Source organism: Metarhizium acridum (genome assembly GCF_019434415.1).
Source record: "Metarhizium acridum strain ARSEF 324 chromosome Unknown scaffold_1, whole genome shotgun sequence".
In the NCBI taxonomy this organism is placed as follows: domain Eukaryota; kingdom Fungi; phylum Ascomycota; class Sordariomycetes; order Hypocreales; family Clavicipitaceae; genus Metarhizium; species Metarhizium acridum.
Window position 1 is genome coordinate 7508522 of NW_027094015.1, and position 13833 is coordinate 7522354.

General features: G+C 52.0%; 2 protein-coding genes across 3 annotated transcripts; both read left to right on the plus strand.

Annotated features, from left to right (window-relative positions):
* Positions 1–769: 769 nt before the first annotated feature.
* J3458_002335 (uncharacterized protein) lies at positions 770–3238 on the plus strand. 2 transcript variants are annotated; one of them, XM_066117252.1, is made up of 4 exons: positions 770–1760; positions 1836–2175; positions 2361–2995; positions 3100–3234. In XM_066117252.1, exons 1-4 carry the CDS (start codon positions 1404–1406, stop codon positions 3109–3111), a joined length of 1344 nt encoding a protein of 447 aa, XP_065979144.1. In that variant the 5' UTR covers positions 770–1403; the 3' UTR covers positions 3112–3234. The 2 variants fall into 2 exon arrangements, with proteins under 2 accessions (XP_065979144.1, XP_007811821.1); XM_007813630.2 differs by having other exon boundaries at positions 1080–1760; positions 2361–3238.
* Positions 3239–7003: 3765 nt separating this feature from the next.
* Positions 7004–9292, plus strand: J3458_002336 (uncharacterized protein; the record flags this gene model as incomplete). Its single annotated transcript, XM_007813629.2, has 2 exons — positions 7004–8227; positions 8370–9292. 2 exons carry the CDS (start codon positions 7004–7006, stop codon positions 9165–9167), a joined length of 2022 nt encoding a protein of 673 aa, XP_007811820.2. The 3' UTR covers positions 9168–9292.
* Positions 9293–13833: the final 4541 nt, after the last annotated feature.

Here is a 13833-nt window from a genome sequence, read left to right on the forward strand (position 1 = left end):
GCCGGTTACTTGGGCGAGGCTGGAGACGATACAGACGGATTGGAGGTGCTCGATATCGCGATGACTTTTTCTCTAGGGACTTGGGCGATGTGCGCGGCGTGGCATAGTTTGAGGAAGGCTTTTTGTACTAGACAGCTTTTTCTTTTTTCACTCGCGCATTGGCTTCATGTACCAACGACCCACAGCGAAGCGAGCAGCGGATGTTGAATTTCAGGGCAGTAAAGGCAATTGACTTTCTCAAAGTTCATCGCACCCGACATCTGGAGTCCAAGACTTCAAGTGCATGGGACAAGCAAGTGGAGGCCCCGAGATGGAGCAAGAGGAGACGGTGGGACTGGTTGATGGACCGCCCGATCGGATCAGGGAACTCCTCGGCTCCAGCATTTGCACAGTTTCCTTTTTTTACCCCAAGTCCTCGGTAGCTTGCTGATGATTATTACCACGTCTGCCGAAGCGTGGATGGCGACATCGGGGAGCCAGGAAGCGCAACGTGAAGTTGACCCCAGGTTGAGACACGCCCTCTGCATCATGAGGCTGTCTCCTTTCCCGGAGGGTCAAACGAAGCTGATTGATTGCCCCTTGACTCAAGCCCAGCCGTGCCATCCTACGTCCACGGTAGCATCAACAGCCGCCTTAACCGACCCCCCCCCCCATCCATACCGCGCCGCTGGTACACGGTTCTCAGCTGCGTCAAACATGTCTTTCCTCCAAGTTTCCACCAAAGGCTCGCTACGTATTTCCCTTCAAATGTTTCCACCCCCCCATGTCCCGTCGCAGCTGTTCCTGCAGTTGAGGGATGTGTCCGGCGCGGAACAGTAGACGCCGCGGCAGCATCGGACTTGATTCGGAAAGTCGCTCTGCAAAACAATCCCCAGGCGGCGCCGGCGTCACAGCTTGCTCGAGTCTTTGCCTGCGACCCCCGGTCGTGGTCAGCAAGCCTCCTGCTTCTTGGCCATTTAGCATGGAGGGGGGAGGGCATTCAAAGGTCAAAGCAAACCCGCTGGCTGGGGGATCGGTTGGGGCCGCCATTTGCCTGCTTTGGCTAAACTGCGTAGAACAAGCCAAGCCATCCGGGTGAAAACGTCATGGGTGAAGGGAATGGCCATTGCCCGGGCAAGGGACTGGACCAAGACACGCCTGGACTCTGGAGCTTCGCATTTCGCCATCCTGCGTAGCTCTGGTGGCGCTTTTATAAGGTCGGTCTTCTCCTGTGACGCAACAGATGCTGTTTCCTCCCTCTCCCATGGATTGTTCCTACGGTCTGTGTGGTTTGGTTTGTACAGCTGCTGCTTGACAAGCTCCCGACCAGACATCTTGTATTATCACAAGCGCGTGTAAATCCACAAGCCTACCACCGCCGCCACACACCTAGTTCGCACCGTGGCTGTCCATTCCGGCCAGAGATGAAGCTCACCACGGCTCATTTGCTGCTCGCAGGAGCCGTTGAGCTCTGCAGCGCCCTCCCTCACCACGACAGCCCCCAGCAGCGTCTCGCCAAGGGCCTCTCACTGACGGGCAAATACGCCAAAGACAACCCTTACACGCCGGGCCACAGCGACCCTCACGATCATGCCGTCGACGCCATTGGCAAAGGCCTCAGTCCCCGGCCGTGGCGCAACGGCAACGGCGCTACCGTCCTCGGCCCATACAACCGCGACCGGTCGCGCCAGAGCCCCGACATGATCCGGCCGCCGAGTACAGACCATGGCAACATTCCGAACATGCGGTGGAGCTACACGGATTCCCATGTGAGGATTGAGGTGCGTTGCAATTCACCCCGTCATCATCGTCGTCATCACCATCCCTCACTCATACTAACCCTTGGTGGGCGGTAGGAGGGCGGATGGACGAGGCAAACCACGGTCCGTGAGCTTCCCACCAGCATCGAGCTTGCCGGTGTGAATATGCGCCTGGACACGGGCGTCATCCGCGAGCTGCACTGGCACAAGGAAGCCGAGTGGGCATACGTGCTCGAGGGCGAGGTCCGCGTCACGGCCCTGGACTACGAGGGCGGCAACTTCATGGACGACCTGAAGAAGGGCGACTTGTGGTACTTTCCCAGCGGCGTGCCTCATTCTCTGCAGGGTCTGGGCGAGAACGGCACCGAGTTTCTGCTCATCTTTGACGACGGCCGCTTCTCCGAGGAATCTACCTTTATCTTGACCGACTGGCTAGGTAAGCCCACCATGCTCCGAACCCCTCTCTCTCTCCTCTCTCTCTCTCTCTCTCTCTCTCTCTCTCTCTCTCTCTCAAACACTTATCTCTCTCTCTCTCTCTCACACACACACACACACACAAACACCTTGACGTAGCCAAAAAAGACAGCCCAAGTCGACTAACACAAAGCCCCTCCCATCCAGCACACACGCCCAAGTCCGTCATCGCCAAAAACTTCAGGCTCGACCCCCAAGTGTTCGCCCACCTCCCCGCGGGCGAAAAGTACATCTTCCAGGGCTCGCAGCCCGGCACCATTGACCAGGAGCGGCCGTCGGGCAAGCACGTCAAGCAGTCCAAGTACCAGTTCACGCACCGGATGCTGGAGCAGGAGCCCAAGGAGACGTCGGGCGGGCTCGTCCGCGTCGCCGACTCGACCAACTTCCCCGTGTCGCAGACGGTGGCGGCGGCGCACGTCATCATCGAGCCCGGGGCGCTGCGCGAGATGCACTGGCACCCGACGGCCGACGAGTGGTCCTTCTTCATCCGCGGCCGCGCGCGCGTCACCATCTTTGCGGCCGAGGGCAACGCCCGCACCTTTGACTACGTCCCCGGCGACGTGGGCATCGTGCCCAAGAACATGGGCCACTTTGTCGAGAACATTGGCGACGAGCCCGTCGAGATGCTCGAGGTCTTTCGCGCCGACAAGTTCAGAGACTTCTCCCTGTTCCAGTGGATGGGCGAGACGCCGCAGCGCATGGTGGTCGACCACCTGTTTGCCGGCGACGAGGAGAACGGCCGCAAGTTTTGGGACACGGTCAAGGACGCCAAGAAGGACGAGGTCAAGCAGGCGGGGGACGTTGATGTCGACCACGTCGAGGGGGAGGAGGAGCTTTAGATGCCGCGAAAGGGATTTTTGGGGGGGTTGGGTGGTCGAGATTGGAGGTCTACGTTTGATGCCCATTCATGTTGTGGCCGATGGAAGATGGGGGGTGGCTTTTACAAACTCGCTGAGTGCCTAGGCTTGTACATAATTGACGCCGAAAATGACCAGTTTTCATGAGCTCTATTCTCAACCACGAAGGATAAAATCTGTTGCTCGTTCCATTTGCTTGCTAGTCTGCACGGTGCCTCGCAGCCGACATCTGGACTCTGAACAACCGGCGACATCCGCTTTCGGCGGAGGATCCGGCGTCATGAAGTGGACCCGGCGGCGCCCAAATCAAGTCCCGCCCGGCGCTCTTCCGCCCGAAGCCTGGCCGTCGACAATAACGACAAGCAGCATGAGCGACGGAGTTGGGTCGGCATGTTTGGGAATTTGAGAAGCTCTTCCTTGATGGAGGTGCGTATCTGCATTTCATTTGTTCGGTGCTCAATCAAGTGCCGGCTCAACTTGCCGCAGCCCTGTCTTTCCAAGCCATGCATTGTCTTTGGGCCAAAAGCCGTTTCAACGTGCGAATCAGCTTCCTTCACCGCCGATCCTGCTACTATGACGATCAAGACATACAGCCCGCAGGGAGGGGGGATGTGAAGCAATCACCATCATGCTGGGCAAGTATAGTACCAGTACACGCTGGAGCGTCTGCAAGCATGCCGGGGGCAGCATTGCTTGCGTGCATTGGCATTGTTGCTGATGCACATCACAAAACGACACTTGACAATCTTGACCGGTCCCTGTTTTTTGAGTTTTGCCTCGGTGGACAAGTGCACTCAGTAGGCATCTTACGTGATTTCTGGCCTTGGGACATGCTGTACAGAGGGGGGAATGGATGCCTTCAAGTTTGGCCAAGACACGCCTCGTCCAAGCAGACAGGTGACATTTTATCCTGCCGCCGTTGGCGAACACGAAGGGAGCATAGGCGCCTCCTTCTAGCGAGGGAAAAGCAGTGCTCCTGTTGACGAGAAAAAAAATCCAGAGGCAAGACGTGCCGCTGTGCCCTCATGACGCTATCACATGTGCAAACGCGTCAACAGCAATGACTTGGGCACCCGTACAACGCAGTCGTCATCGAAGCTGCGTGGCTCAGAATTCGGACGTAAATCGGCATCATCGAGTCCCCCCACGTTCCTCATCATGGTTTGGCCGTACAGAGGCCATTGTCCCTAGGGAAGAACTCTGGCATTCATGCAAGTTGACTAGCCACCACCAACGACAACACTCGTGTCAAAGGCCACCGCTGGAAATGGGTGTGTACTCCCGCACGGGGTCAAGAATAAGAATCGATGAGGCATTGACTCACCCAAGCAGCCTGCCATCCTGCTCAGCACCGCCTCGCCGCATCTCTTGACCAGAGTTGCATTGTCTCTGGCAAGAGCCTCAATGGAGCCGGCTGCTTTGTGCAGCGGCGTTCCGTATCTCCCGACCGAGGACACGGCAAACGGGTAATGCGGGCACCTTTTTATTAGTCGAGCAGACGCTCAGATAAGCCATGCTGCGGTCGGTGTAACGCGGGTCTGGCTTCCAGGTGCGTCTATTCGCAATCTGTACAGGGCCCCCAGAGAATCATGGCAGTCCCCTGCCTCGCTTTAACCCTGGGATTTTGCATTTCAACTCGAGAAGAGAGTGGAGAGAGGCGTTCCTCCCCCGCCCGCTCGATAACCCTCCCCAGCTATAGACAGGGCCAAGGTTGCCCTTGGATTCCCCGTCGATTGGCTTTATTTTAGAGGGACGGTCCTAAGACTCCTAACCAGGGGGGTGTGTGTCCATTTAGCGGTCGAGTCCGCCACATGGGAAAATCCAGATTCCCTTTCTGATATCATGACCGAGTACGGACGGAGGATGCCTGAAGCAGACGGGAGACGCCGTGGCCCAATTGGCGGTCTGTATAGGGCAGAGGGCACCACCCAAGTCTCATTCACGACAGATATGCAATGGTACCCTGCAGGAAATACCTGGTCAACGTTCGAATCGGCTTGGCAAAGGCGTGTTTATTTCCAGACATGGCAAGTCCCTGCTCTCGGCGCGCCTCTGTGGGGGGTTCCGCCACGACACGGCCGCCGTCATCGGCATGGGAACTAAATCAAATTGGAGGAGTTGTCCTGTTCCAGATGAGAATCATGGGAGGGGCCGTGAGACCTTGCCGCGTTCCATTGATCGGCCAGGGAGGAGGCGACTGTCCAACGTCGAGCCACCGATCGGGGGGCCGAAGCCACGTCTATTTAGAGAAACAGGAAGAAACGGCGCAACCGCGGCCACCGCTGCGGCCGTGCATGAAGCCACGCAAACACGTCCCCAACTTGAGTGACGGATGTCTTGTCAACTTGGCCGAGCTAGCAGAATGCCCGTCTGGGGGGGAGACGCGCAGTGTTGCGACTAGACAGGACGAGATCTCCCCAACCATCGACACGTCAAAGTTTGCGTTACATCCAATCGCATATAAAGGCAATACGCTGGCACTTATCACAGCGTTGCAATGTTGTGACCGACTCTCTGGCTCCAAAACGGCGCCATGTCTCCCGGGCTTGGCAATTCTCGGATGAGACGGCACCGCCGCGCTGCTTGCCCATGTGGGAAACCAGACATGACATCACCTGCTCATATAATTTTGTGAGTCGTCAAAGGAAAGTTGTGTTTGCGCCCGGTCTTGGTGGCTTTCTGAATCGAGTTTAAGCATCAACTAAAGCGACCGACTTGTACGCCGTTGGTCGGGGTCACGATGAGCGGCTTGTCCTTTTTGTTTCCATCTTGCCGCAGAATAACACTACAGGCAGCCATATCGTGGGGAAGCCAGCCACACTTGAGATCACTGGCTCGGCTGGAGGCAGTACTGGACACTTCCGTGTTGGATCGCAGCTGCTAGAGCAAGCAAATCACCTGTTGACCTGCGACCCGTTCGACCAAGGCCTGAAGGACCTGAACTTGGGACTCTTGTAGTTTATTCGATGGCTTTGTGCGCATTTGCCACCAACCTCTGGTCCAAGGTCGCCGTATGCGTCGGCGACTAGTGTTAGTTGCTGCTCCGTAGTAGCTTCATCCACCAAAACACTCGTCCTCCTCGTTGACAAGCCACTGGCAGAAACCTATGTGATGGGGCCAAAGAAAGACAAAGATGTCCGGATCACAGGTACCGAGATGGGCGAGTTCAGATCGAGTCCCGTCTTTCGGCATCGCTATCCGGTCAACTTTGCGCGGAAACGGCGGCCTACCTGCCGCTGCGGATCCCAGTGAAACGAGACACAGCATGGAAAACAAACTTCGCAGAACTACTCGACATCGCCCTGTCATACCACGTATCTCCAAAATACCTTGGCCCCGTCTCCAGGGCTGGCCGATGGTCATGGGGAGCCGGATATGCGCCTTCCGCCCAACTACCAAGGCGGCTGTGTCGATCGCTTTTGTCTCTTTTTTGTGTGTGTGTATTTTATTTTTGCTCTCTCGTCACACCCATCCAGGTGCTATGGCTTCCGCTGGGTGCCGCATAAACCATGGCGTCGCATCTGACACGATGTTGTAGGTATAAGGCTGCACACCACGGTCTGTGCAAAACGACTCGTTGGCCACTCCGGCCAAGGCAAAGCTAAGCTCCCGGCAACTCGAATGAAGATTGAAGATTTGACCGTCCGTTTGCTATTCGTCTTTCGTAGTTTCCCCTCTCTCGGACACCGTAGACGGCGTTTGCCTTGGTCTAGTGGACAGCGCAGACACTAGGACGCTCTTATATATCAACCACATCGTCCACGTAGCATGCCGTTATTTCCAGAACCGCAATCTTCTTATTTTAAAAAGAAGCGTTCACTTCATAACTCCGAAAGATTGCCGACATTAACGGGTCTGTAGCTGCGGAAATTGTGAACCGTCTCGTCTCCGACTTCCCGAGCATCCCCCTCCCCAGCCATTACCTGCTCCATCATGAAGAGCTTTTCCCATATCAAGGACAGTGTGGTCACGTCTTTCCGGACTGATCCGAATATTAATCGTGTCAAGAGCTGGGTTGGTCCGGTATCAAAGAGGCTTCCGTCTGCGACCGCAGACTATCTCGCCGAGAAGCTCCCCGTCGCCCAGTGGCTGCCTCATTACAACCCTCAATGGATTCTCCGCGATTTGATTGCCGGCATCACAGTGGGCGTGATGCTGATTCCTCAGGGACTGGCATACGCCAAAATCGCCACGGTCCCCATTGCAAATGGCCTGTACGCGAGTTGGTTTCCGCCGCTGTTGTACTTTTTCCTGGGCACCTCGCGTGAATTGTCTGCGGGACCGACTTCGATCCTCGGTCTTTTGACGGCAGAGGCGGTCGAGGACTTGTCGAAACAAGGCTACAGACCGGCCGACATTTCCTCTGCCATGGCCTTCATGGTCGGTGTCTATGCCCTCATCATTGGTCTGTTGAAACTCGGCTTTCTCTTGGACTTTGTCTCTGCGCCAGTGCTGACGGGCTGGATTTCGGCCGTTGCTATCGTCATTGGCCTCGGCCAGGTCGGCTCCCTGGTTGGACTTGACCTGCCTCCTGACGTGGCTGGAATAATTCATGACTTCTTTGCCCATATTGACAGCATCAAGCCGTTTACGCTCGCAATAGGTCTGACCGGTCTGGCATTTCTGCTGATCCTGGAGAAGGTTGGGAAGCGGAACAAGGGGAACAAGTACGTCAAATTCGTTTGCACAAGTAGGGCCGTGATTCTCCTCATCATCTACACTCTGATCAGTTACTTGTGCAACCGCGGCCGTGGAAAGGATCTGCTCTGGGCCGTCACCAAAGTAGATACACATGGCTTGCCGACCCCTCGTCCGCATGATTCCGCCCTGCTGCAGAAGGTATCATTGAGGGCATTCGCTCCGCTGATCGCCATGTCAGTTGAGCACCTGGGTGTTGGTAAAGCGTTCGGCCTGAGGGGTGACTACAGCATCGACAAGAGCCAAGAGCTGGTCTTTCTTGGGGTCAATAACATGGTCAACAGCCTGTTTGGCGCCCAGGCAACTGGGGGAGCGATGAGCCGGACTGCTGTCAATTCTGATTGCAATGTCCACAGCCCCGTCAACTTCCTCTTTACAGGCGGGCTCATCGTATTGACTCTTTACGAGCTCGCTCCCGCTCTTTACTGGATTCCAAAGGCTACTCTGTCCGCCATCATTGTAGGTTCCCCTCCAACTCGACATGTTCTGACCCAGATGTACCAACCTACCCCCATTCCGACTTTGGTCCAGACGACCGAGCTTGAGTTGGGACATTGCAACAACAGAAATCTCAAGTTAGGCACCTGCTAACAGGTTTTAGATAATGGCAGTTGCCCATTTGGTTGCCCGTCCAAGCCAGTTCTACCGATTCTGGAAGATGTCCTTTATGGACTTTGTAGGTTCCCAACTCGCGCTTTGGGTCACGCTTTTCACATCTACAGAAATCGGCCTGGCCACTGCTGTAGGCTTCAGCGTTGTGTATACCTTGCTTCGTCTCGCGTTCCCGCGCTGGATCGGGCTTTCACACCTCGAAACGGAAAACAACCACGTCTCCCTGCCTTGCACCAGCGCAGCTTGGACCGATGTCGACATCCCAGCCGAAGCATACCTCGTTCAGTATACCGACGACATCCTCTTCCCCAACGCCGAGCGTGTCAAGGCTGCAATTCTTCAATCCGTCAAGGTGCATTTCGATCCGGCCTCAGATGCCAACGTGGTTGTGGACAAGAGTAGGCGGACATGGAATCCCGCGAGCAAGAAGCAAATCATCAAGATTCGAAAGAGGAAGGGTATCACGGCATTCAACGGGGATGAGACACCGCTTCGGCGTGTCATTCTTGATTTCGGACGAGTGTCCTTCATTGATACTACTGGCGTCTTTTCAATAATTGAATTAAAGATGGAGCTGCGCAGATATATCGGACAGGATCTGGAATTCCGATTTGTCGGAATGGTAGATGCAGTCAAGGAGAGATTTGATCGTTCAGGATGGAAATTCGCTTCTCCCGGGAGGCAGCGTGCCGAGACTGCTGACGTTGTGTATTCGTCTATCAATATGGCGTTGTGGCATCTGGATGATAAGGATGACTTGTTGAAGGAAAAGGCCCTGGATGCGTGAGCTTCGAGCACTGATTTTACACGCTGAACTTTTGTGTGCTTTTCAAGCACGTTATTTCTTGTTTCAATATCACACGAATCCTCTTGTCTGTAGTTTCACACTGCTCAAGCATGAATGACATCGACATGATCAGTCCTTGAACCTCAGTCAATTCAGGTTCGGGGAGGCGGCTGATACCCGACTTTAGCCCTCCACCTTCACACTGCACCTTTGACGGCATGAATAAACACCCGGAGCTTAGATTGCCACTATCCCGACGCAACCACACGCCCATGCCTTTGCTCTGCGTCGAATAACTAGCGTAGTCGTCGATGAGAAACAATTGGTTGTCCGCTCGCCAATGAAAGCACCGATGCGAACGCTCTGCAAGAGGCGCCATTCAACAACAGCATCGGATTTAAATCGGTGTCGGTTAGAACCTGACATGGGCATGCTGCCCTGCTGTGTTGGCCAGTTCTGGCTTTAACCCAGGTCAGGAAACGCCGTGGCATGGTTGACCTCGGGATGCAGGCCAAGTGCGAGCTTCCTAGACAAGTTAAGAGGCTGAGCACCACCCTAGTCAAATAGTCGGGGTAGATTGCTGTACGCTTTGGCTCATAAGTTAGACTTATGTCGGCTCTGGTTGACATGGTGAGCTGCGTATTGATTTTTGAGCCGAAGCGGTCGAGCTCGCCAAGCCCAGTTTGGAACCAAAGTATTCACGTGCTTCGAAATATATTCAAGTTTTGTTTCCTTGCTATCGTGGCTATGTGGTGATGAGGGTCTCCCGTTTCAGACTTTGAAGGGACGTATCAAATTGACCGAGAGTATGCGATGGGTGTTGTATGTAAATCATTGGGTTAACCTTTAATACGCTCATATCGCCACTATTTCTTCGTATATAGTTTTAAACTTAATTACAGGAGCTGTCATACTGCTTCATTTGCGCGTTTCATCTAGTATTTATTGAAGTGACCACTGTATAAAATTATATAACTAGCGCTAGCTGCTACTGGCTTTCTTTCTTTAGAAATACAAGAAGCTTTGCGCGAATATAAAGAGGCTTGACTGAGATTCATTGGCTAATAATGTCACAATCATAGTGCCAACAAGGGAAGAGGTTTCGCCAGTTTCTCCGACTTTACTAGTCACAAAATGGGTAGTCATTGGTTAGGTTTACAGTAAAATTTATCGTTCCCCCAAGTCTATCTAGCCAAGTTAATTCAAACTTAATCACCGTGGAGCTACTTCTAGCAATATTGTTCTATTTTGACGTCATAATTTCTATTGGTAGCTTCCAATAAGCTCATCTGCTGCACCAAGTGTATTGTTTGAAATTACTTGCGCTCTGGCAGTGGTAACGCTTCGCTCTCACAAAAATTCTTTGCACATACAGGGCACCTTGTGGCTCGACTATACTCCGATGAGGGGATCTTTCAAATACCACATGTAATCACCGGTGGGCTCACAATGCGTCTCTGTAAGCCCGTTGCCCATATGCCGGAAACGATTCTCGGTCCAGTATGTTATCCCGTAGCCCTCCCATCTAACATTCTTTGTAGCCTTGTAGTAATGGAAACGGCTATCTGCATACATCGCAGTCAAAGGCCCATGGGACTTTCCATCCTTGAACCAGCTTCCTAGACGTCGATAGACGTCCACCATTAGTATTTAGTACTGTGTCTCCTCAAGCTGCAACGCCTTGACACACTTACTGCAAACTGAACCAAAGACAAGTCTTTTCATCACCTCGTGCGTATGGTGGTAGAGATCCCTGACCGCCTCCTCTTTGGGCTCCACGGCTTTGAAGTTTTCCGTTTGTATTTTCTCAATGACCTGACATACGTAGCGGACAAGCCACTCAAGCGTCTGTATAAAAGAGCCAGCGACAACAGGGACATTGGGGCCAACAAATCCGAAAGGGCATTAGCGGGACGAAGTTTTCATTTGCTCCAAAGCCTGGGGACTAACAGAAGAGATTGGGCAAGTTTTCTGCCGCTATTCCAAGACCCCCCTGCAGCGAGTTATTGAATTGTTCACGAAGAGCCGTGTTGTTGCGCCCGTATACTTCGAAACTGGGGTGTATGATGCGCCAAACCCTGTCGCGCACAAAATGGAATTAACTCTATGCTCTGTGCCAGACTCTTCCATCACCCCCGCCTCAGTCAAACGGGTGATGTCCTTACGCACAACTTGAAAGTTGCCCGCGGTTAAGGCTCCCAGGAAACCGTCACCGGGAGTTGGGCGGCGGCACCCTATCCCAAATGAAGGAGTAAAATCCGCAGCCAACGCGGCATTGTTGCCGAGTTGTGCCTTCACGAGTTCGTTTGTAACACTCTGAGCGGCATGTTGATCTGCATTTCGCAGATGAAGCTATGAAACCTGAGCATTCTTTTGGGTAGGGTTTAATCAGATGAGTGTGGGAGCATATTATTGCGAAACCTCTGTTCATTTCATCATCTATCTCTCGGCAATACTCGGCGTGTTTTTTCAGGTCGTTACGATTTGGCTGTCGGTATCTGATTTATTAGAGAATATAAGAACACTCTCCGCCGGGCCCTGCCTTGGAGCCTCCGAGGCCTGGGGTGATCCATGTCGGTTATATCATAAAAGCAACTAGCCTTTAAACATCTATATATACACATGTATGTATATATCTAACAGAATCATGCCCTCTATTCCGACGCCGCGCAGGGCGAAATTATTATTTTACTTACCAGGTTGAATTGCTGGAATGAGTTGAACTCCAGACCACTCCGATCCAATCGCTGCAACGGTCTTCCCGTCAAGGTCAAAAGACGCATCCCAGTTGGCAGTGCGAATAAGTTTCCCTTTGAAGCCATGAAATCCAGGGATATAAGGCCACGTCCACGAGCTTGAAACATCATCCAAATTAGCAGTGACTCAGCTAGTGATGTCTTACCTAACTTGATTTTGAATGCCTGAAGCTTTTAGAAGGATATGGCAAGTATCTTCGAAGCAGTCCTTATCGGTGTCAATGATAATCAACTTCCATATATCAAGTTCTTCATTCCAGGGTGCAGACTTAACAACACAATGGAATTTAATATGCTTCTCCAGGTCGTGTTTCGTAGCAGCATCTTTGAAATACTGCCAGATTGCTTTTGAGCCTGAGAAGAACTTTGACCAGATGGGGTTCTTATCCCAGGAGAATTGACTATGCACCAGACTCATTAGTAAACGGGCTCAATACAAGCTCCAGGATGCGAAACTGACTTACTACAAAACATATGTTTGCAGTTTTTTCGGTCAGTTTTCAAGGTGTGCATCCCGTTGCTGCTGTGAATAGTACGACTTACCTGTTTTCGTACCACGCTGCGCCAATTTCGGGGCTTTTCTCGCAAACGACGAGGTCAACATCACTCAGAAGCTGCTGGATTTTATGAGCAGCCTGAAGGCCGGCTGCCCCAGCACCAAGCAGACTAAACGCAACGGACGACGGCCGTAAAGCGGCCGCTCTGAAATTAGGTAGCCATCAAAGTCTCTGCCGTTGTACCATTCATTCCTATGAATGCCATCAGTTTTCGACAGACAGGTTGTCGTGCAGCTGCGTGTTAGCGGGGAACTCTTGGACTCCCTCTTGTAGGGGTGGTGTATAGTTGTTCTTTAGCAAACCTCCATTACGGCTTATGAGATTTAAATGACTGTAGTTACGCGTCCGGGATTGATTAGCGGTTATTTTGGCAAAGTTGAAGCTTTTTTATATCTTGAGTCTATGCAGATGTCGTCGGATATATATACTCCTCGTAAAAATTGTAACTGAAACTGAAGCCATCCGCAATATGCAACACTTGGGTAGTTCTTCTCCCTTTTATCGTAAAAAATCTATTTCATTCCACTAGATAATGGCCCACATCTACAGTCAACATCTGCCTCACTTGTCTTAATGGCTGGTTCGTTATATCCTCCGAATTAATGGAATCCACGGATCAACGTTAATCAATGCAAGCCTTCCAAACTCTTTATATTACAATTTGTAGTATACAAAATAATAAAAAATATAGATAGTAACAATCTTGGTAAATATAATAAGTAATGCCGCATATAACTTTTATTGTTTAACAAGATACACTAGAAATTGTCAACTTAACCCTCCTGTGCCTACAAACTTGACTCCTTTGATACGCTTAAAGCTTACAAATTTGAGGCAATTACAAAATTCTTTTGTCTGTACTGAAAGAAGAACGATGCAAGAATTAACTCGGGAAAATGCCTGGTGCAAGACAAAATGATCGACACATATGAAAGCCAGGGCAAGGGCAGATGAGTCTAACATAACGATTGAAACGTGTACATAGCGAGGACATGTAGTGAACTGAAATGAGGATTTGAAAACTTGGTCTTTGTCGTTTTTTTTCTATCCTTAGGTACGAGTGGTACGGTGATGATAGTTGAAATGAAGTATATAAGATTACAGGTAATGGCTATTTTTGCTTAGTTTGTGCTCTGGATTATGTTCTTGATAGGACATCTTGGTGTTCCTTTTTATTCAACTTGCGAAAGACAGAAGACTCACACATTACAAGACGAAACAAATTATCACTGCGGCCGGATGAAGCACCATGGATTGTATGGCATGTTGCTCCCCAACTTTATGCCCTCTCGCCCAAAATATAACACGAATTTACTCTCGAGGGGAGTGCCAAGCGCCGCCCAGTCAGGTCGT

Excerpts from the sequence above, each read along its gene's own strand:
- J3458_002335 (XM_007813630.2), top strand. The coding sequence starts at position 1,404 with ATGAAGCTCACCACGGCTCATTTGCTGCTCGCAGGAGCCGTTGAGCTC. Across the intron at positions 1,761-1,835 it reads ATTCCCATGTGAGGATTGAG|GAGGGCGGATGGACGAGGCA; the intron begins GTGCGTTGCAAT and ends GGTGGGCGGTAG. Across the intron at positions 2,176-2,360 it reads TATCTTGACCGACTGGCTAG|CACACACGCCCAAGTCCGTC; the intron begins GTAAGCCCACCA and ends CCTCCCATCCAG.